This window comes from Crocodylus siamensis, chromosome 5, assembly GCF_052110815.1.
Source record: "Crocodylus siamensis isolate JL-2025a chromosome 5, ASM5211081v1, whole genome shotgun sequence".
Classification (NCBI taxonomy): Eukaryota; Metazoa; Chordata; order Crocodylia; family Crocodylidae; genus Crocodylus; species Crocodylus siamensis.
The window spans coordinates 64,991,907-65,014,173 of NC_143399.1; the positions used below are offsets into that span (position 1 = coordinate 64,991,907).

A 22,267-nucleotide genomic window follows, 5' to 3' on the forward strand; every position below is an offset into this window, starting at 1 on the left:
GCAAATAAGGAGAATAGAATTTAATCTAACATAAGGATGACAGGATCTGGCCCTAAATGTTTTGATTTCAGTGACATTACTTGTGTACTGCTTGACATAAGGATTGTAGGTATCAGCCCTACTAATTCCTGGGTTTAAGTGCAGTATAAAGTAGATTAGCAAATTGCCTGTCAAGAATGCCCCACCTTCCCCTCCCTATCAGTTTGGGTCCAACCCTGCTCCCCCTCCCCACTTCTGGTCAGACCCCACCCTCAACTTTGGGTCCACCTCCCCCCACTTCGGGTCTAACCCTCCCCTCCCCCCCGTTTTGGGTCCAGCCCCTTCCCCTTGGTTCAGGTCTGACCCCGCTCCACCCCCTATCCCTCCACTTTGGGTCTGATCCTTCCCCTCCACCCCCCGATTCGGGTCCGATGTCCACCCCCGGCCCACACAGCCAATTGGCACAGGTGTAGTTGGGCAAAAGCATTACAGGTACATAGACACACAGAAAGACTAAGCCTTTTGTTTTATTAGAATAATGAGAGACATGATATAATGCATCTAGAACTAAATTTATTTTATAAATAATTATTACTAATTGCAGCCATTTCAGAGCTGAAGGAGAATCTGTAGGGTACATGGTGTAATTCAGTAGGAGGAAAATTCTTTGAGTAGGTAGATATGTAAAATCAGCCATAACTAATGTTTACATTTAAACTACACCAAATGATGAACAAATTACAAATCTGGAAAATCTGAGGTGTTGGATCTGAAGGCTGTGATTCTCAATATGCCATTGCAAAAGTATTTGGTCTAAAGTTTGGAGTTATTTGTAAAATCACAGGAATCAACCCATTTCATTTGTCCAAAACAAGAGAGAAGTGCTTTAATTTCAAGCAAACAGAAATATTATTAGTTAACTATTAATTTTAATACATTAAGCATCGGGATAAACAGATTTCCTATAACACCCCAACTGGTACAGAACATTTTATATCAGAAAAGAAATAAGACACCCACTAAAAAGCTGCCAGTGTCAAATAATCACTTATTTTGCTGTTGTTAACTTGCCCCTGTATAAATGACAGGGGCATGGTTAGCAACAGGAAACCATTTCAATCCACCAAATGCTTGTGAAAACTTGTAGAATGGTATTATATTAAAAATCTGTGTAAGTCTACATGTTTTGGACTTAGTGTTTCTCTCACATACACACAAAACAAGAAAACCAAAATCATCTTGACCTATCAGGAGACGAATGCATCTTACACTGCTATGGACACATCAGTGGATTTGTAGTTCAGGTGGATTTCAGGTTTGATGTCATATACCATGTTCAAAAGTTTTTTCATCATGCTTTCCATCTCTTTGTGATAGTTACTGGTGACAGCTTGGATTTTTTCTGTTGTTTGGTCTTCTATTTTAGTGGAGAGGTTACCCTGGGAGCCCATTATCTACAAAGGCAAAACAAGAGAGACCTTCTAAGCAAGAGAGAACCTCTGAGCTAAATAAAAGCTTACATCATAGCCATGTTTATTGTAGATGATGCAACCTCTAAGAATGTGTATCTGTGTTCCAACAGAAACATTATGCAAACCTTCCAGAATGCTCTCTAAGAGTAATAGTTTAACTTAGATTGAACCATGTGAATAATCAACAGGATTAATGGGAATTCTTTTGAACACTTGTTAATAGTAGAGCCTCCCAGTGTAATGCCGATTCCCAGTGTTACTCCAATATATAGCAATTGATTCTACCATAAGAGATTTTCTCTTTTTGAATATTTTCCTTACATTGATTCATTCATGAAGTGGTATAGAGAAGTTCTATCACTAATTAGTTTGCTTTAACTTCTCTGAGGTAATCTAAATGTGGCCATTGGGTTAGATACACTTCTAAAGAAAGAAAGAAATGAAGAGCTCATAAATTACTGACAATATCCTCAGCAGTTAGAAATATATAACCATCCGTGGGTCTCATATAAGGTGTTTTAAGCCAGCTACAGACATTATACTTTTACCAGTATAAGTGATTAGAAACTGGTCTATACCCACAACAGAGACGTTTGGCACCCAAAAGCAGTCTATATCCATAACAAAACAGAAGTTCAGCACACAGACTGGTTTAAATATGGTGGAACCCGATTTAAGATTTGTGCCTTCCTTTCCCCAAACCCTGCCCCCGACCAAAGGGTGAATGTATGTTCTGTTTGCTATGCTGCTTACAGACTATGCCACTTACGAAAGCCATGGAACTTAAACTGATTCTGCTTTGGGCTTTTTGAATGTCTGTACATGTCAAATTTGCTTGTCTGGCCAAATACCAGGCAGCTTCTGGCACAATAATTCTCAGGACATTCACTTAACATTTAATTGAATCTTCCTTTCTCTCTAGAATAGTTAAATATTTTTAGCAAGGCTATGTTATAAACAGATGCATGCTGTGACTTCACCTTACTACTGCCCCAGCTGCCCTTGAGTACTTCTCTGTGATAGTTATTTTAATTAAAAAATTAATGGAATTTTTGAGGATGCCTCAGAAAACTGGAGGATTTTCCCTTGGGTCTTAGAAAGCACCAAGTGGTTGCCATACATTAAATTTTGGATGGCTTTTCAATCAGTGTAGGTTAGCTACCCACATCTTTATCACCTTCTCAATATGATGAAGATACAATATATAATATGGGTAGGTACTGTGCTTCAGTACACCATAGTCCTGACAAGCCAAGCCCCCATTTTTCAGTTGAGCGAGTCTCTTGTGCAAAAGTAAAAAAATTGAACTGTGGTTAAATGACCAGTATATGGGAGGGTGGAGGTCACCAAATTACTTTTTCTTGCGTCTTCACCCCAATTTTAGTCTTTAAAGAATACAAGTGTATTTAGATATTTCTTTGTAAGGAAATCATTTGAAATGACATTCACCTGCAGTTGGCACCAAGTAAGGAATTGGTACATAATATGGATTTATTTTTTGTTCAAGTCTGGAGGTAAGAAGGACATCTTCCACTGTTTAAATTTTTATTTCAACTAATTATTTTTAGGCCAATATTTAATCAGCATCATCTATATCTTAACTTGAGCCAAATTTTGAGGATTGTCTAGCCACTGTATGATCCCTACCTACATGGGAAACTGTCTTCATGGAGAGAATTTTCTACAATTTTATGGTGCCAATATATTCCTCCTCCAGTCCACCTCAAGGAAAACACTCAAGAAATGTATTATTTCATTAAGCAGAGTCATATTTTCACTAGGAACTCTACCCTTTGATTCACACTACTGAAAAATAATATACTCATTTAAGTTAATGAATGATTGGGGTTGTGCAGGTGCTAAGGTGTATGGCTGACAGCCCAGAGGTTGCAAGTTCAAGGCCTTAGCAGAAGTGCTTACAGGGTGGTCCTGTTGGATCCCAACAAAGCTACAAATTCTGCTACATAATAGATCTGTGCAAAGCGGTTAGTATCTGCTTTGGATTTGGCCAATTCGGGGGACAGAGCTTCAATTTGGTGATTCGAATTCCTGTCCCGAATCGATTTGGCTGAATCTGATTTGGAGATTTGGCTGCTGAATCTCTAAATCACCCAGACCAAGCCCATTCCCCACCCGCTCTCCCAGCCTGGCAATGGCTGCCCCGCCCACCCCACCTCCCAGCACTTTGGAAAAAACTAGCCCCAACTCAGTGGGTGTTGCCAGGTGGGGGGAAATCCCCACTGCTCCCTACTGCCCTGTGCTGCATTGGGGGCATGCACAAGCCCCCCAAGGCTGCTGTAGGAGCGATGAGTCCAGGGTTTTTTCTGTATTTTTTTTCTTAAAGCCCTGGAGCTCGGTTGGGTGGGGCAGCTATGCAAGGGCTGGAAGAGCAAGGTGGGGGGTTGCAGGGCTTGTGCAGAGTCCCATATGCAGTGTGGGGCAGTGGGGGGCAACAGGGATGCCCCCCCCCCGGCAGCACCCACTGAGTTTAGGCTTTTCTTAAAGCTCTGGGAGCTGGGCAGGGGCAGTCATAGAAGGGGCTGAGGGGAACAGGCAGGGGCTGGAGGAGCTGGCAGGGTCCCCTCATGGTCCCCTCCCCCCTCCTCCACCCCCTGCTTACCAGCTCTGAGTCCAAATCCAGCTCCCTGCTGCAGCCAACGGGGAGTGTACAATCATTGAAGCTCTCCGAACCTTTTCCAAAGATTTTGAGAGCTTCAAATTGATTCGGACCTTTTTATTGGTCCTGATTTGATTCAGATTTGGAGACTCAGCCACTGAATTGGGTTGCATCTTCTCCATATTGAATAACCACCTGAAGCTTTGCACAGCTCTACTACATAACTATCACAAGGACACAAAAAAGGAAAGGGAGAATGGATGATTACATATTAATTGAATTTCTTCATGTTCTTTTTTTCACTACTGGGTTTAAAAATCTTCATCTGCAGAGCATCACAATACTGTACTTGGTCTACGTTCTGTTTTCCCTTTTTCCTAATTTTACATCTTGTGTAAGTGGGATCCCAGTCAAGCCTTCTCTCTCCACCGATGGGTGCTATACATTAATACCATAGTGTACTCCATTCATTCTAGTCAGCATTAACAGGCTAAATTATATAGTTATACATCCCATCTTTTATGCCTAAATGACATTTAATAAAATTCTTAGAGATCCTAATATAGTTGTTCAAAGCATTGTTTCCATTATTTAACAGTAGTAGTAGTAGGCATATGTCTGTGTCGTGACATGATAGAATTGGGTTCGCTGAACATAATCCTTGCTCAAAAGGTAAGGTGAAGCTGAAATAACCGCTCCAGGGTGCAAAAGCCTGGACAGTGTATATAGAGACACTGAGATGCCCACACACCAATGTGCCCCTGTCAGCCTTGCTGGTTAATCCAAAGGAAAGGCAGAAAGTCCTAAGCTAAAATATTCAGGAATGGATTTCACATGTTCCTGGAGTTCAGGTATTTTAGAACTTGGTAATTTGGCTTAAGTCCATTACAAAGACAGGAAACGTTGGATCCTGATCTGGGTTTAAACTTTGAATATTGCCAGAATGGATCTCACTAACTCTAATAGCTCTTTTCAATACTCTTTCCCCTTCCTGCTGCTGCCATTCATTATGGATCTATTAGTGTCGTTTGGTGCGGGGGAGGAGTGTCGGCATGGAATAGAAGCCCAATCTCACTATAACAAAATATGTTCAAGATGTTAAAAAATGTGCAAAGGTAACATTATGTATGACTCCGTAAAAACTGTGGAATTATGAATGTTTTCATATGAATATTGACCTAGCACGTGGAACTAGTTATCAGTGTTCTGGCTCTGACCTGGCCCAGCCCCTCAGTTTCCCTCCAGGCTTAGGTTAATAATGATGACATTTGTCTGGGATAGATAAATGTCCAACATAATGGGGTCAGGGAAAGTGAAGGAGAACTGTAGTGGCTGTTTACAACATGTCATTGAAGAACCAGTTTGCAGTTTGGCCCTTTGTGTAAAATGTTCATCAACAAACTAGCTCAAGGTGCTAATTGTGGGTATGGTGAGAAGATTGTGTTCAGACTCATGTAGAGGGTATTTTTTTTCTCTTTTGGCAGTTCAGATTTAAATCAAGGGCTCCTCCTTTCTGCTTGATTGAAAAGGTAAATACATTTTAAAGGTATTTGGTTTTATTTTGTCAGTAAAAATCTGAAATGGTATGTGCAATTTTGCCTGGCCTTACTGTGACACCATCTCTTGGAGCTGACAGTGTAGATTAGTGACTTTGTATTTATATCTGTACCTAGAGGTTATGATATCTGTTTAAAAATCATGTTGTATATGGTTTGTGGCTGAAATGACAAGCTGGTAAAGCTTTTTTCTTTCTTTATGACTTCTACCATTTTATTTCCCTTTTTTTGACTGGTGTAATTTTGTACAAAACAGGCAAAAAAAAATAAAAAGGAAAGTCAAGAAGGAAAACAAGCAGTTTGTGACAATCCTTCATGAAAACAGTAGGGAGAGTTGCCAAAGGATAGTAAAATGTTAAAAAAAAAAGTAACTGAAATTCAGGAGAATAAACCTCAGTCCAATAATTCATTTTTACCATGAGAATGTAATTTAAAAAAAGTCAGAGTTTTGAACACTTGCACCTCTCAGAAGATGTTTCTGTGTGTGGAGTTAGAAAATAAGTTTATAAAAATGCCTCTGTGACGGCCTGATCATAAGCCTAATGACGGTTATGAAAAGACTCCAACACTTTAAATATTAGACAGAAATCAACATTTGATTTATTTCAGCTTCTAATTTGAATCTAGGAATAGAAGATCTGCTTGGTAATAACAGTGCTGGATGCTTTCTAATCTATCCACATCCTTCTAGAAGTGCAAGGCTCCAAACTGGACACAGTACTTCAGGTGAGGCCTCATCTGTGATGAACAGAGTGGAAGAATCACTTCCCTTGATTTGCAAGAGATATTCCAGTTCATAAAATTCAGTATGTTGTTGAGTTGCATGGACATTCAATCAGGCCACTAATTTAATTGTAGATATAAGCACTTTACTTACATTAGATTGTTTATGCCTGAATTCCTTTTCTCGGTGTAACCGGTAGTGGTCTATCTCTGCTGTAGCTTCTTCTTTGGCTTGCCTCAATCTCTTTCCCTTTCCTGAACAGAAAATAGACATATTAAATTCAGGCTGAAATTCTTTGTAACAACACACATGACAATCTTCTATCACAGCTTCATGTTTAAATAAAATCTTTTTTCATTGGTTGTAGTAGCCAGCAGATAACAGATACAGAGGTAGGTAATTCAATAAGAAAGAATATCAAAGCAGGTATTTTGTACTAACGTGTGGTAAACATGAAAGTAATCATAAGAGCAGGATTTTTTTTTTAGTGGAGATGGTTGTGTCTTTACTGAATAACTACACAATGGAGAATGAGTACAATGTGCAGGATTCTCAGTGAAGTCAATGGAAGTTTTTATTAGGAAAGGTTCTTTAGCAATGCCTAAGTAACTTGGGATCAATGAGAGCCAAAGAGAATTAAAGTTTCTAAGTCACTAAAGTGCTCAGTCTCTAGTCCTTTAAGTAGAAGCACACATCAGTAACAAAAAAGTTTGCAGGTTTGCTAACAGACTGGAAGGAACGGCAAACCAGTTCTTTATCACGACATGTATGACAATTTTCTATCTCACTTTCTTGTTTAAATGAAGTATCTTTTTTGATTGGTAGTAGTAGCCACCAGATAACAGATTTTAGTTGTCACTGATTGGAAAAGACATTCTTCTGTAAGATTTGCTATATTGATTTGCTGCCAGGGACACTTCAGCCCACACCAACTGGATTCTATTTAACTCTGGCAGATGTCCAGGGTACTACACAAAGATATGCCTAACCCTTAGCGAACTGAATTGCAACATATATATTTTATTGTCTCCATTCCTTTTTTTTTGTTTTTTGTGGTCAAATGCAGAGGTGGGTGATTAAGAATGAAAGAATATCAAATCAGGTATTCTGCACTAATGAAACATGAAAAACATGAAAAAAATTTTTAAGACCAGGATTGATTTATTTAATATGAAAATTATTCTGTTAAGTGACCTTTAAGCTGTAACAAAAAGAAAAGCCCTCATACTGAAAAATCTTATGCACATGCTTAACTTTACATATTATGAATTTCACTTTGACTCCTTATGCAAGCTGCAAGTAGTCTTATTTATGTGTAAGTCTTTGAAGCAGTCGATACTATCTATAGTATCTCCCAGGTTTGGCAAAAATACATTTAAGAAGAGCGGGAAAGAAAGGTAGAAGCACAGTGCTTACATTGCTGTTGTCATGTGAAACAAGTTCTGAACTTGTAATTGCTGAATTGTCATACTTGTGTAACTATTTGTTTTATAGGACGTTGGTGAAATGCCACAGAGCCTCACAAAGGGTTTGTTTTTTATATTGGATCTTATTAGTCCAGGAAAATCTATTATGTTGATTAATTAATGAGATGACAGTATTACTAGAGCTAAGATATTGGAATTTGGCAACTGAAAAGAGGATTCTTTAGTGTGACTGTTTAAATTGTTTTTGCTTGTTTTTATTCACACCTACTTGACTTCAATTATTTACGAATACTTTGGCAAAAAGACATTTTTGTTAAAATGTGCACATGCACTCCTATGATGAATGTGTTGGAACAAAAAGTGTACCTTTTCCAAAGTCCCCAGTGAGGGTCTCTGACAAAATCAGAAAGGTGAGCGTTGACAGTTTTGGTATTCCTCAAAACCAACTGCCCCCAACCACCTCAAAGTGCAACCCATCCAATCCAAATCCTAAATACTTGAGACCTTATGTACTATAAAAAGGAAAGCACGCAAGCAAGGAATTCCACTTCATTATTCTGTTTTTCTGCTGAAGGATGCGCTATCTTTTGAGTCTAGCATACAGAAATTTGTCTTAATGTAGCCTCAAGTACTGTTTCTCGGAAAAAGCCTGCTAGAGCCATAGTCACTGATTCTGATGTCTGTTATACCTGTACAAATGAGAAGTAAATCTGTTAAATTAATGGACTTAAACTGGTAGAAGAGTGAAAGGAATTAGGCCCTAACTATCTATATTTGGTACATGATTTGAACAACAGACTTGAGGCAATTGTTCATTTCTTTTTTTTTCTTGGTGCACTACATTGGATTGGTTTCAGTTATACTGCACATGTGAAGGCATATCAGATGTGACATATAGCAATGCAAGTCCCCTGGGCATGGCACAACAGTGAAACTGAAGCTTGGAAAAAACAGTGCTTTGACTAGATCTGTGATTCAAGAAAATGTTTGGCAAAAATGACTGATTCAGTGGTAAATTATCAGCTCAATGGGCAGGCCAGTTCCAAGTCAGTACCTTCATTTCTGGGCGTAGATTTAGTAACAGAGACACTAAATTCCTTTTAGCGCCTCAGTCTGATTTATAGGCCACTTGACCCACTGGAGTATTCTTATTGTGGAATTCATGGAGCGATCAGGTGTGATTATATTAAAGCCTTTTTACAGCAGGAACTGTTGTGCAACCTTGTGGATTTACTGTATATTTTTATTTTCTAGAATGCTTTCTTGGATGCTTAATTACAGCTCTCGGAGTCTACTTGTCATCATAGATCATTGGCAATGTGTATAGAACTGCAGGGACCCCATTTCAAAACGTTTTCTCTGTTTTAAACCAAAATACAAATTCTTTCTTAAAATTTATCTTTAATGAATTAGATTTTATTTATTGAATTATGAACCAGCAGTGTGACATTGTTGCAAGGACGGCTAACGACATACTGGGCTGCATTGGTAGGAGCATTGCCATCAGATCAAGGGAAGTGATTATTCTCCTCTATTCAACACTGGTGCGGCCACATCTGGAGTACTTTGTCCAGTTCGGGGCCCCCCACTGCAGAAAGGATGTGGACAAATTGGAGAGAATCCACTGGAAGGTAACAAAATGGTTAGGGAGCTGGGGGAACATGTATTCTGAAGGAGAGACCAAGGGAACTGAGCTTATTTAGTTTTGAGAAGAGAAGACTGAGAGGAGATTTAGTAGTAGCCTTCAACTGCCTGAGGGTAGTTGAAGGGTGGTACCAAAGAGAATGAAGCTAGACTGTTCTCAGTGGTGGCAGATGACAGAACAAGGAACAATGATCTCAAGTGGCAGCAAGGGAAGTTTAGGTTTGATATTAGGAAAAACTGCCGCACTAGGAGGGTAGTAAAACACCAGAACAGGTTACCAAGAGAGGTTGTGGCATCTCCATTATTGGAGGTTTTTACAACCTGACTAGGCAAAGACTTGGCTGGGATGATCTAGTTGGAGATGTCCTGCTTTGAGCAGGGGATTGGACTAGGCAACCTCCTGAGGTTCCTTCCAACCCTAATTTTCTATGATTCTACCTCGCTTTGTGAGTGGTCTGTCACTGATTCATATGTCCAGGAGCAGTAAGTGAAAAATGATGCATTCATGTAAAGACTTGAAACCAGCCTGAGCAACAGAAGTTAGAGTTGTGTCCGCATTTTCAAATCCAACCCAGTAAATCTGGATGTGTTGATTTTGACTTTCAAGTTCACCTTTTAGGCAGAGATTCTTTAAGAGTGAAATCAATCTGCCAGATTCTCATTGGATGTAAATCAAGAGAGCTACATCTGATTTAGATGGAGCTCTGCCAGATTATACCAGTCAAAAAACTGGATGAGGATCTGGGTTTCAGTTGGATAATGAAGGTAAACTCCCTTAAATCTAGGGGATTTTATTTTTATATTCCATCTGGGCCCATCTGTAATAAATGTATGAAAAATGTTGTCACTAAATAAATCAATACAAACATATAGACTAGGGACAGAAATTACACACAAACCAGTATAAGTGATTGAAAACTGGTTCAAATCTATAACACAACAGAAGTTCAGTGTACATAAACTGCTTTCAAAATGGTAAAACCAGGTTCAGATCAACCTGGATTTGTACCTCCCTTGCCGCTCCCCCACATTTGCAGGGTGGACAGGCTAGTCTTGGCCTAAGCTGTCTGCTCTGGGTGAGCAGGGAAGCATGCTTTACTACTCCCCATCTTCTTGCCTGGGACAATACAGGTGTTTGGCTGTATTTCCAAATTAAAAAGTGAATGTCTGTTCACTTGCTTATTGACTCAGTCTATGCAAGTTAGATTAATCTATGAAGACTGAAATGATTCAGCCTCAGGCTTGTACTTAATCATAAGATACACAAAATAGACTAATAGAAGTGGCAAGATTTGTTTTTTCTGTCTTCAACTAAAACAGATGAAGCAAAAAAAAAATACTGTCCATGGTAGTGGGGCCAACCTTTTTTGGCACGTGCCACAAATTAGCTCTGCACACTCCCTAAGTGCCACTCTGGTCCCTTTCCCTTACCCGATCTTCTCCGTTGCTTTCTGCTTCCTTTCCTGTGCTCCCTGTGTGATCTAATGCTTTACTGTCTGCTCCCTGCCCTATCTGCTGCTGTGATACCTCTCCCCTCTCCAGTATGCCACATCTAACATACAGAGGTTGCCCATTAAACTACTGGTCTGCTGCATGTTGTACCAGTTAACGTGTGTAAAAACCACTCTGCAGAGTGTCATGCACTGGATATGAAAATGGCAGCCATTTCATTTGTCCATGATACTTTGCTATTTGCAAACTGGTAGCCTAGTGTTATCCCATTTAATTAAATGCTAGGGCAAGAGTTCTGTGGACAGAATCAGTGATTGCCAACATATGAGATATATCATATGCTGCACCTATGGTGAACAGAAACTAAATCTAAACCTGCTATTTTACTAGAAGCAACCCAGAGGTAGTTTTTTAAACCTCTTGTCTATTACCGTGTCTACACAATGAGGCCTGGCTTATTCTGAGTCGTGTTATAAAAGTCTTTCTTAGCTGGTGTATATCTGTTTATATCTGAGGTCCATTGATTGGCCCCTATGTCTTTGCTGGAAGCATGGAATGAAAATTTATTCAAGACCACTCTGATGAGGAGGCTAGAAATTATGTACAGCAACTATATGGAGGCCAATGAGGCAGAGTGAGGTTTGATTTATTTAGTTCATGAAGGGGAAAAATATACCAATAGTTTACATGTGTAATTATTCCAAGAGGAAAGTTTTACAAACTTCCTCCCCCCTCTTCCCCCCTCCCCGGGCTACCAGGTATTGCAGCAGCAACAACAAAACCTTTTTTCAAGAATATTTTGCCAAAGAGGTACAGTATGGAGGCCTGTAATGCCTCTACCCATTGACCTGCAGAGAGGACAAGAGTTTTGCTAAGCCTGTTTCCTGTGTGTGCTGCTACCTATGATGTTGGTAAATGGTGTGCAGGGTACTTTCTTAGATCCCTGTGTGGTTCCCATGCTAGGTGGATTACACTGTTACCATCTTCGTTATCCCCTTATATAAGTTTTTATTTTATTGAAACAGCAGGAAAGCATTTTCAGTGTCAGGGAAAAAATGTTTTCTCAATGCCGCTCATGGTAATGCATTACCTTAGTTATAAGTAAAGCACTGGTGTGATTTAAAAAAAAAAAATTTTTTTTAAAGAATGCTGTTGGTTTGTCAGCTATTGTTTTCAAATTAAATAGAAAATCAAGGTAAATCAGACACTTCTGAAAATGTTTAATCTGATCACAAATTTATATCTATATTGTATTTTAAATTAGAATGCCCTGTTAAAACATGCTTTGAATGTTCAAAAAACAATTTAGGATTGTCGGCTAAGTTTCTGTATGTGGATGATAAACCAGTAATAATAGTGACTTGCCAAAAACACAAACAACCCCTGTTTTAAATAGGATTACCTGATTAGTTCTTAAGGGCATATTAAACAGTTTACAATGCAGATTTTATTGTATTCTTTCTGAGGAGGAGATGTTGCCCTTCATAAAAGTTTAATATTTTGACCACTGATCAAAATATACAGCTTTTTTGCTACATAAAACATATGCCATCTATTAACTAGGAAAAGCTAAATGTGTAAATTTGGGTGTTAAAAACATGCATTGTCTGAACAGGTATGTTAGTCCCTCTAAGCTTCTGTCATGCACAACAAGAGCTGTGTTTAGTGTCAATTTTTTATCTTGTTGTGCATGACAGAAACTTGGAGGGACTGACATACCTTTCAGACAACGCATGTTTATTTCTGAGATTAATTTTATTTTTAAGTAATGGAAGTAAGTAGATATAGCATGAAAAAGAGATCTGGGATCAAACTTTGTTTGGATGTCTGAATCTGGGTTCTAAGGATCTAGAGGATATTAATGTATTTATCCCCATCACACAGCCCTTACATAGTCTGTTAGGCACAGGTGAAATCTCTGAAACCTACCAATGAGCTAAGAGGAGTATTGTAAGCCAGGACTAAAGTGCATTGACCATGATGTATGAAGACAGTATATTAAGTGACTTACTTCAGTTTGCAGCTTGTTTATAATATATAGTCCCACCTGCTTTACTGGGTCTAGTAGTTTTTTGGAAAAAAGTTCCAGGCAAGAATCCTTCCTCACCCGAGTAAGTATAACATGCATAACATGCATCTGTTAATAAAGAGTTCAATTATTTTGATGCTCTGGGTTCCAGTGCATCTCTTGGACAGCCTATTCCAAAATACTTTGAGCAAAATCCTTAGCACTTGCATTTATATCAGCCAAGACTTAGCCCAGTGATACTCAGATCACAGATCTGAAGCCAGGAATGTTTTGTCAACATATCCGCCGCAGATCTTCATAGAAAATGTTATCAAGGATTTAATGTTTTTTAACTTTATGAGAGAGGGATTTTCTGCAATGACAGATCTCTCAATCAATGCTTACTAACATAATAACATTTTTTGTTTGTTTGTTTTGAAATAGTGTATTTTTCCCATTTCACTTTGGGGTGTATATACTGTTTTGACCTTGGTTAACTCTGACTGCTTCTGTGGCTCCTGAGTCAATGAGGACTGAGTGTTACTGATATAAGTCTATTGTCTCCTTAGATCGAACAGTGTGTGCAAATAAAGTATGATCAGGCTCTAAGCTGTTCTGGTGATGTGGATGTCTGGTGATGTGAATGTCTACTTTCCTCTCTTTTTTTTTTGCCCTAGGATATTCTTGAAAATCATGTTTCATCTAAAAAGACTTTTTTCTGGTAACATCATTTGAAGGAACTACCTTTTCCCTTCCTTCTTTTGTAAGCAATGTAGATAGAGCAGTCAGTAAAGAACAAGCTCACTGCTATGAGTATCTCAGCGGTGGCTGTTTAGCAATGATAGCATAGGTCATATTTACAGTTTAACTGGGGAGGAACTGCACTAGTACAGGCAGGGCAAGTTCACTGTTTTCCTTTGAAACTGAGACCTGTTGATTGTCAAACCCTGAGCAGAATCTGCTGATGTTAACTGGTACAAATTGGTTTAGAGTTGATGTTTCCTGAAATGAGACGGAACAGGCTTGACTTGCTTTGGAAATTTCTGCATGCATAGGTTACCTATCTGCTCTAGTTATTGCCTAATAGGTTAGTAATTGTTAGATGACTGTACCTTGGAATTATTGCTGAGACTTAGTGTATATTTTATGTTATGTCCAACCAGTTGCTAACTTCTGCAGTAATATACATTGATCTAAATTCAGAGTGGCTCTGGAAGGGAAGATCCTGAAATTTATTCTGGATTTAGGTGTGTGTAGTTAACAACAGTATTTGGCACTATGAAACTTTTATGACTTAATTAGAAAGTTGAACCTTTTAAATAATGAGAGTTTAGTTTTAGCGAGGCAACTCATCTTACATGGGCATAATTAGTTATTAAAATGATTTCGTTCAAGTCTACACTAGAAATTTTTGCTTGCATAATAGTGTCAGTTAGGGATCTGTTTTACAACATTATTATATCAGCACAAACTCTAGAGTAAATGCAGTTATATCAGCAAAAATGTACCTTTGAGTACAGTGGGTGTTGGCAACCTATGGCCTATGGATTGGATTTTGCCCACCTGGGCTAAGTACAGACAGTCAAAAAGTTGGAGGCTGAATAGATTCAGTCTTCACAGGTTAGTCTAAGCTATGTAGATTGAACTAATAAGCAAGTGAACAGACATTCACTTTTGATTCTGGAAATGCAGCCACATGCCTACCATGGCCCAGGCTAGAAGTAGGGGGTACTCAGGCTAGCCTTGGCTCTAGCTGCTTGCTCCAGCCAAGCAGGAAGGGCATACTCTATTTCCCCATCCCCAACTTCTGGCCTGGGCCACCATAGCCATGTCTGCATTTCTAGAATCAAAAGTGAATGTCTGTTCACTTGGGAGGAAGTGGGGGGAGAAGAGTTTGCAGGGAAGGTGCACAGCATACAGGGACAGTTAACTAGAATCTGGAGGAGATCTGGGACAGAAGATCAGTACCAATTTAACCTAAATCAGTTGACTGATATTGCATCCATCCGGGCTTATCTTAAACCGGTTTTGGCCATTTTGAAAGTGGTTTATGTACACTGAATTTCTAGGTTAGGGACAAACATTCAAAAAGGTTGAGCCTGAATTGATTCAATCTTTGCAGGTTAGTCTAACCTGGCTAGGCTGAACCAGTTTGTAACCATAAAGACATTCCCTCTGGACTGAAGAAATGCAAGCACATGCCTGCAGTGGCTTAGGCTAGAAGCCAGGGGCTCTAAAGCAGCCCTTCCTTCCCTTCCACCATGCTGAGGTGGGTGTGGCCAGGCCCAACAGGATGCTCTAATTAGGGAGGGGTTCTTCCTCCCCACTTCCCCCAGCTGTTGATAACAGAGCATTTATCAGCTGTTATCAGCATTTAGCACCCCATCAGAAAAGAAAGCCTCACTCATTAGTTCAAGCTCTTCTTAAACAGCTTTTTCCAAGGAAGGAATGGAAGGAGATTACCAGATACCTGTTTGTCCCAGGACAAGGGGGAGATTTGAACCCCGAAGGGTCAAAGAGGGACCCTGGGGGACAGCACACCCCAGAGAGAGGGAGGAGAAAGGAAGAATGAGCAAAAACAACTCACTGGCAGCACAAGGCACGGCGGGACTGGAAGCAGCAGTGGGAACCGTGGCGGAGCGGAAAGAGGTGGTGGAGCCCGCGCGACTCATTAGCCACGGTTCACTTAAAGGGGAAACAGCTGGGAGAGAGGGGGAGGAGAACCGACCCAGGAGTATAAGAAGGGAAATAGGCGGAGCGAAGGGGAGGAGAGGTGGCAAGAGGGTGGCGAGAGAAGAACCCTCGGGGCCACTAAGGCAGTACAGGGAACAGGGGATGCTGCTCCGGGCTTACAAAAGGTATCCGAACTGTGCCCAGGGGGAAACACTGCCGGCGGACCCGAGAAGATGCAGGTGTACCGGCTGTATATTACCCTCGGGCCATGAGGGGAGCCGATGGGAGCGACCTCGTCAACTGGGGCTCGAGGCCGACAGAAGTACGAAGCAAGAGGTATCCGTACAAGAAGGCCAACTAAGACCTTCACGCTTGCAACAGAGGACACAGACTGGAACCCTGTCGAGGGAGGGCTCCTTCATCGAGGAACGTAGAGGGCATACTTACGGGAGAAAATCCCCGCCTGAGCTTGCATAGTAGCCCTGAAGGGGAAGAGTAGTTGGGATTTAAGGGGATGGCACTGTGCTAGGCATGCCTGGGCAGAGATATAAGGAAGGTTGTGAAGGGGTGTTGAAGTAAGGTCACCGTAGCCTCTCGGTGGACCTATTGTTGTTATTATTATTATCATTGGTATCACTTCCATTATTGCTCTTAGTGTCGTTACTGGTGAGCATCACAGCCAGAGGGAGCTAGGGCCCCTAAGCTTGCATGAGTCAGGAAAAGGTCTGGGTTTATTGGGTCCTCTTCCTAGGCCTGACTAAAATTAGGAGGGACCCTACATCAAGTAAGGGTCGGTCGTTGGCAACCACAATAGCACACCACTGAAGCTGGGATAGGGCAAGGTACAGGGGAGGTTGGAGCCTCACAAAGAACACCACGCCTTGGCCGCAGGGAGGCAGCCAGGATCGGACAGTTGTACCCCTCCACCACTGAAATATCATTGAAGTCGTGGCAGGCGGGATAAGGAGGGGGAAGACCGCCTGAACCAGGAGATCGGTGACACCTCCCCTAAGGGATGGAGCGAAAGGTTACCACCAAGTCCTTGGGCCGGGCGGCACGGGATCGTATGATCGAGGCTCGGCGGGTGCACTGTTGATTATCTCCAAGAAGCCCTAATCAGGCACTGTCTTGTCTGCTTTTGTCCTGTTGTAGCAAAACCCCCAGTTTTTCTTTTTTTTTTTAAATTTAAAAATGCATTTCCTCCCTTTGCCCAACCATTTCTGACTTTCTCTCTGCCCTCTCTATGCCTTATAAGTGATTACAAGTACTAGTTAAGCTAAGACAAGTTCTTGTATACTATTATTGTAATAGGACCCTTTTGATATATTCTACATAGCATTCTGTTATGTTGTATTGATTTTTACTGTTTTATATTGTAATATATTGTATTCCTATAATTTGTGCATTGATTTTTATTGTTTCATATTGACATTGTATGATTTAGGCCTGCAATGTGTGTTGGCATGAGTGATGTCAAGTATCCATTTTGTGTGTCAGGTCCCCATCTTGTTCCCATCTTGTCCCCATGCCCTGTTGTGTAAGTATGTTGTAATCTATGACTCATACCTACACCTCCTATGTAACTTGGTTCCTGAATGAATGGGGATGAATGAGGGTGTTTGAGAGACAGTGGCAGTATGTCTAAAAGTAGCTCCCTCTGAATGACCGAACCATCAAAACCGATACCTGAACCAACGACCCAGCTCTTGGAACTACCCTCAGCATTCAAGAAACAAAAGATGAGGCAACCCACCATTGTGCCAAGGCTGCACATGCTCAGTAACAACACCTGGAACCCTCTGGAACAGGACTGACCTTGCCTGGACATGCCCTCCCCATAGGAGATCATAGGTAGTCTGCCCCATAAAAAGGGGTAGTGAAGACTGACTCCTTGGGACGCCCTCTTCATCTGGACCAGCACCATGCCACACCACCTATCCACCCAAAGGCCCTGCTGGCGACCGGCCTCTGGACAACACCTTTCTGGGGAAGACCCTGACTGGCCACCAAGGATCAACTCATAGCCCAGGATAGGTAGCTATCATTCACCTTCCTTCCCCAAGCAAAGGACTTGAACACTGTTTCTCTTCTCTATCTGGACTCCAACCCTTCCACTGAGTCTTTCTCCTGCTACCATTGTGTGTGTGTGTAGGCATGGGGCTGTGTAGTGTGTTGTCTGCTTAATAAACCTGTTATTTTGAAACTGCAAGTTGGGTTTTTGTCTGTTTCCTGACTGTTTCCTCCTTGCCACCACTCACCTGCCCCAAGCACCCAGCTTTGAGCCTCAGTTTCCAGCCCCAAGCTCCCAGCTTTCTGCCTCTCTCTCTTTCCTGGTCATCTCCTCCTTGCCACCGGGCTTTTTGCCTTTGCACCAGTGACCTTGAGTAACCCTGGGGCCATTTGACCTTAAGCAGCCCCAAGCCTCAGTTCCTCAACCAGCTTCTCTCTAGTCTACCAGTTCTAATCCTGGTTCCAGCAACTTTTACTCCTTACACTTTCTCTCTCACCTTAACCTTAACCTTCCCCCAGGTATCGCAAGTACCCCAAACACACACATACATACCGTACCATCCAAGTTAGGAACTCATCTGTGTATATGTGTAGGTGGGTGGTTTGTGTGTGAACTGATGAAGATACATATATGTCATCGTGTGCATGATATCTGAATTAGTGATCCATGTAAGTGGGTAAGTGGGTGTGTGGGTATTGACAACTGAATGTTGTCTAATTTGTGGTGTGTGTATGTGTTTGAATTGGTGATAAGTATGCATGTACCTAGGCTGGTTTGGATGTGTATGTGGCTGAGTTGGCAGTGTGTGTGTATGCACCTAATTGATTTGTGTGTTTGTATATGTGCCATTGTGTTGCACTCTCCCATCTAACAGTACGATATTGAGACCCTGAGGGTTGGCCTGGCCCCACAGGACAACACTGTCTGCCTTACACAGACACCTCTCAGCATTAGCTAGCATCCCACATACTGGTCCATGCTGTGAGAGCAGCTTACATTATTTAGCAAAAAGGCAAAAATCTATCAAACTGTAGGTTGTGGGCAATCTGGTACTTCATCCAATTTTGAGAGAGGGCATATATTTTGCTTTTACATGCTGTAGTTGATTTTTTCCCTGTCTTTTGAAACAGTGACAAGCATACTTTGCTTAAAAACAATATGAGGGACATATGTAAGGAATATATATATTTCTTGCATGTTGATGATAAAACATTCAATAACCTGTTGTCTGTATCCATTGACTAACTCTCAGCTTAGTGGCAAAGCACTGACAGGAACACTCAGTATTCTGATTTAAGTTTCTGGCTCCAAGGGGTTTTGAAAAGTGCTTTATGCTAGGGAGGCTCTTGAAGCATCCCATCTTCTGTAGCAGTGCTTAAGGTGATGGACATATGTATGTATTTTCCTAAGCACTTGAATCTTGCACTTTAATTCAGCAAAATATTTAAGTAATGGGCATAACTTTATGCTTTTGATTATAATTGCACTTTTAAATTGTCTGAGTTTTTTATTTGAAATATTCCTGTTAGCTGCCTTTTTAATTTTCAATTTCATGTTATCAGTAGGGGCTTGATCCTGCTGCCCTTAAACAAAACTTTCATTGATTTCATTTAAGTCCAGGCTGTGCCTCTTTGAGAGAGAAAGTTCCCTTCTTACTAACCCCTTGTTTTTTGAGAAAGTAATTTGGATCTGGCTTTTACCAGTACAAATCACAATACCACCCAGGGCAGCTGAACTGTGCTGGTTAATACATGGCAAGACCTGTAACTATCTCCTTTGAGGACAGAAACTTACTGCCTACTCCTGGGCACCTAGAATGAAACACCTTGTTAACGCCCTTTGCATGGTCATACAGAGATGTTAATTTTTTTTTTTAACTAATGGCACTGCATGCATGTATCTGGAGTATAATCTAGATGTAGATTGTTAACTGTTCAGAACAGACCCTGCCATTTGACTGGTCTTTAAAGCACAGAGTGAACTGTTAGTATCACATAAACAATACATGACTGCATTAATAGCAGTACTGTTTTGTGTACTAGGGCTACAGGACTGGTTTCTTAATTGACACAACACGGCAGTCTACATTTCTACTTGAAACACAGACTATATTTCCGTGTAGTATATTTCCTTCTACAACACTTACACACTCTATAGGTCTGATTAAGTCCCTCAGCAACTTTACTTTGAAACATTCTTTGCATAACATCATTCCTTTCCTCTTTTTTGATTGGCTTTCTTCTCTGATTCCTAATATTTTTCAGTTGCAGGTCAGTCAAGTAACATAAAATTTAAAGGTACAGTATTCTAAACCATGTTCAGAATCTGTGAAAAATCACCTGTAATCCCCCTTTGAAGCTGAGGCAGGTCAACAATTGATGAATGAGTACTTTGTAGTGGGAGTGCATTCTACATGTTCTTCTACTGAGATCACAGAGAGGACCACCATACATAAAATGAGGAAGAATATGCATGGAGAGATTGCAGGGACGTGATAATTTGTTTTATTTAAATACTAAGGATGTTCATTTGCAGCTGCAAGTGGAGTTTGCTATTCTTGTACGTATACCTTTGTTTCATTACTCCTTTTGCCCATGTTTGCCTTTGATAAATTAAGCTTTTAAATGTAATATCCTCATATTTATATACCCAGACACCTAATATGCTTAAAAGAATCTCAACTTTTTGTTTGCTATTTCTTTTCTTGAGTTGAGTGTTTAGCAACATGATTTTAAGTATATTCTTGCTGACTGCATGCCTTACATTGATTATTGGGGTAAACCCTCACAGTGGTGTGAATTCTCATGGTTTTTCTTGTGACTGGTGATATATAATGTTTTTTTTTTTTAAAGATCCAACTCCAGGGGTTATATTATTTATTATGTGACTATTTGAACTTGATTAAAAGAATAAAAAATATGTTCTGTGATTGCAACATATTTGACAGAAAACCAGTGACAAGGGCATAACTTTTCTTACTTTTATATCTTATAAATTTGGGGGTGTCTGACTCTTGATGACTTTTGAGTTCTTAAAGTGTTGCCAATACTCCTAATACAATCTCCCAATTTTCTATCAGAATAAAACCACTTATAGGCCTGGTCAGCTCGTGACAGCTAAATAAAATTAGGATAGAGCTAAAGGAGCTAAACAAACTCTTTAATATGGATTAATTGCCTGATCACAGGTGATACTAGTAGTAATCTGCGTGCTGAGACTGAGCTGGCAAGCAGGAATGAGTAGAAGCAGCAGGAAATTCATGATCCTTTGTACAGATGAAATAATACTGATATTTTACCAAACTACTGTATTTCTAATGAGCATTCCATAGGACAATACAATAAACCCAGACCAAATACTTACTCTTTTTGGCTTCTTCTACTTTGTCTTTGGCGCGTTTTTCTGCTTGTAAAAGCTGCTGGATTCCCTGAGACTGGCTGGTCATGCTGATTCCTTGGGTCTGGCTCGTCTTTTTAACAACTGAGAATTCAAAGGAGTTTTATACCATCAAATAATCTCTTCCCTGGGCATTTTGTTGTGTCAACATATGTTATAGTACCCATTTAGATTAGATTGCACCAAGTCAACCTGGTCTTAACCAGATTGCTGCAGTGCAAGAAAAAACAAAGGGCCTAATCAGGAAAACCACAATTTGCTTTAGAGACACGCTTTCCTTCTCTGGGTAACACACAGGTTTACCCAGGATTAAATTGAAAATATGGGAATGACTCTCAGACTGCTCATAGTTTTCTTTTTTTCCAGAAACAAGAGAGACAAAACAAAACGCCAGAGTTGTTGAGGCAGAATTTAATTAGCGCAATTAGTGTGAATGGTAGTCAGGTTTTTTTTATTTATTGCCTTTTACTTGTAATACATTTTTCCATGGGTACTAAGCGTCAGTGGTAGGGCTAGCGAAGTAGACTTGGCTGAATACCTGGGATTGTTTGTATGGCCCTTTATGTTTACTTGCCATGAACGTTTTTCTTCATTAAAAAAACAAAACCAATCAAAAAAGTCATACACAATAATTTGCAGAAGCCAAAGTGGAAAAAAGTCCCACTGTTCAGTGTATGCTCTTCATCTCCCACTGTGCCTAATCCAGATGTTATCATGCCACATTTGGAGGATGCAGCCCTTCAGCAGGTCTGTTCGTAGGTCTGGAGGTCCTGAGTTTAAGCCTAATGGGACATATGTGGTACTCAAATGTGAGTGAAAATGCATAGATGCTATTTTAGTTAGGGAACAGACACAGTGACTAGGATATAGTTTCAGTCACCAATCACAAGTAAGCAGCAACAGCTCTGATTTTGATTATTTACCATCAAGCTGTACCGGGAAGTATTTGAAGAGATATTTTTAATAAGGCATCTTTGCATGTTCCCCTTAGCACTCATGCTAGGAGTCATTTGACACTGTCATTCAGCTGTTTTATTTGGCTCCAATGATAATGTCTCAGACTGTCTTTGCTATTGGCTCTGGCTCCGAGGCCTTTTCTTTTCTGGTGCTCCCCAGGGCAGCTCTTCTGTACTGCTTGCTTGCTGCAAGGCTGTTATGTGGCCCTTTATGAGAGAGTGTCTATTGTTGCTATGAATCTCTTTTTTTTCCAAGTGGCTGCAGGCTTGAGGGAGAATGGAAAGAGAAAAACCTCTTGTCCTATTTCTCCCTTCTACTGAGCTCCAATTTGCAGGAGCACTGGGAGTCTGA

General features: G+C 40.5%; 1 protein-coding gene and 1 long non-coding RNA gene across 2 annotated transcripts in view; one reads left to right on the forward strand and one right to left on the reverse strand.

The window, feature by feature from the left end:
* LOC149864179 (uncharacterized) overlaps nucleotides 1-6,472 on the forward strand; it is a 102,517-nt gene extending 96,045 nt beyond the window's left edge. Inside the window, exons 5-6 of the long non-coding RNA XR_016442595.1 lie at nucleotides 5,553-5,597; nucleotides 6,252-6,472. This is a non-coding gene — a long non-coding RNA (uncharacterized LOC149864179). The remainder of the gene's footprint in view (nucleotides 1-5,552; nucleotides 5,598-6,251) is intronic.
* Nucleotides 533-21,083, reverse strand: ATP6V1G3 (ATPase H+ transporting V1 subunit G3). The gene is made up of 3 exons (XM_090049171.1): nucleotides 20,927-21,083; nucleotides 6,502-6,602; nucleotides 533-1,433 (listed from the first exon to the last, which is right to left on the reverse strand). Exons 1-3 carry the CDS (start codon nucleotides 21,006-21,008, stop codon nucleotides 1,245-1,247), a joined length of 372 nt encoding a protein of 123 aa, XP_089905297.1. The 5' UTR covers nucleotides 21,009-21,083; the 3' UTR covers nucleotides 533-1,244.
* Between the last annotated feature and the right edge of the window lie 1,184 nt (nucleotides 21,084-22,267).

Coding starts and splice junctions, on each gene's coding strand:
- ATP6V1G3 (XM_090049171.1), bottom strand. CDS start 21,008: ATGACCAGCCAGTCTCAGGGAATCCAGCAGCTTTTACAAGCAGAAAAA. Junction 6,603..20,926: donor AGTAGAAGAAGCCAAAAAGA/GTAAGTATTTGG, acceptor TTTTCTGTTCAG/GAAAGGGAAAGAGATTGAGG. Junction 1,434..6,501: donor TCAGGCATAAACAATCTAAT/GTAAGTAAAGTG, acceptor TTGCCTTTGTAG/ATAATGGGCTCCCAGGGTAA.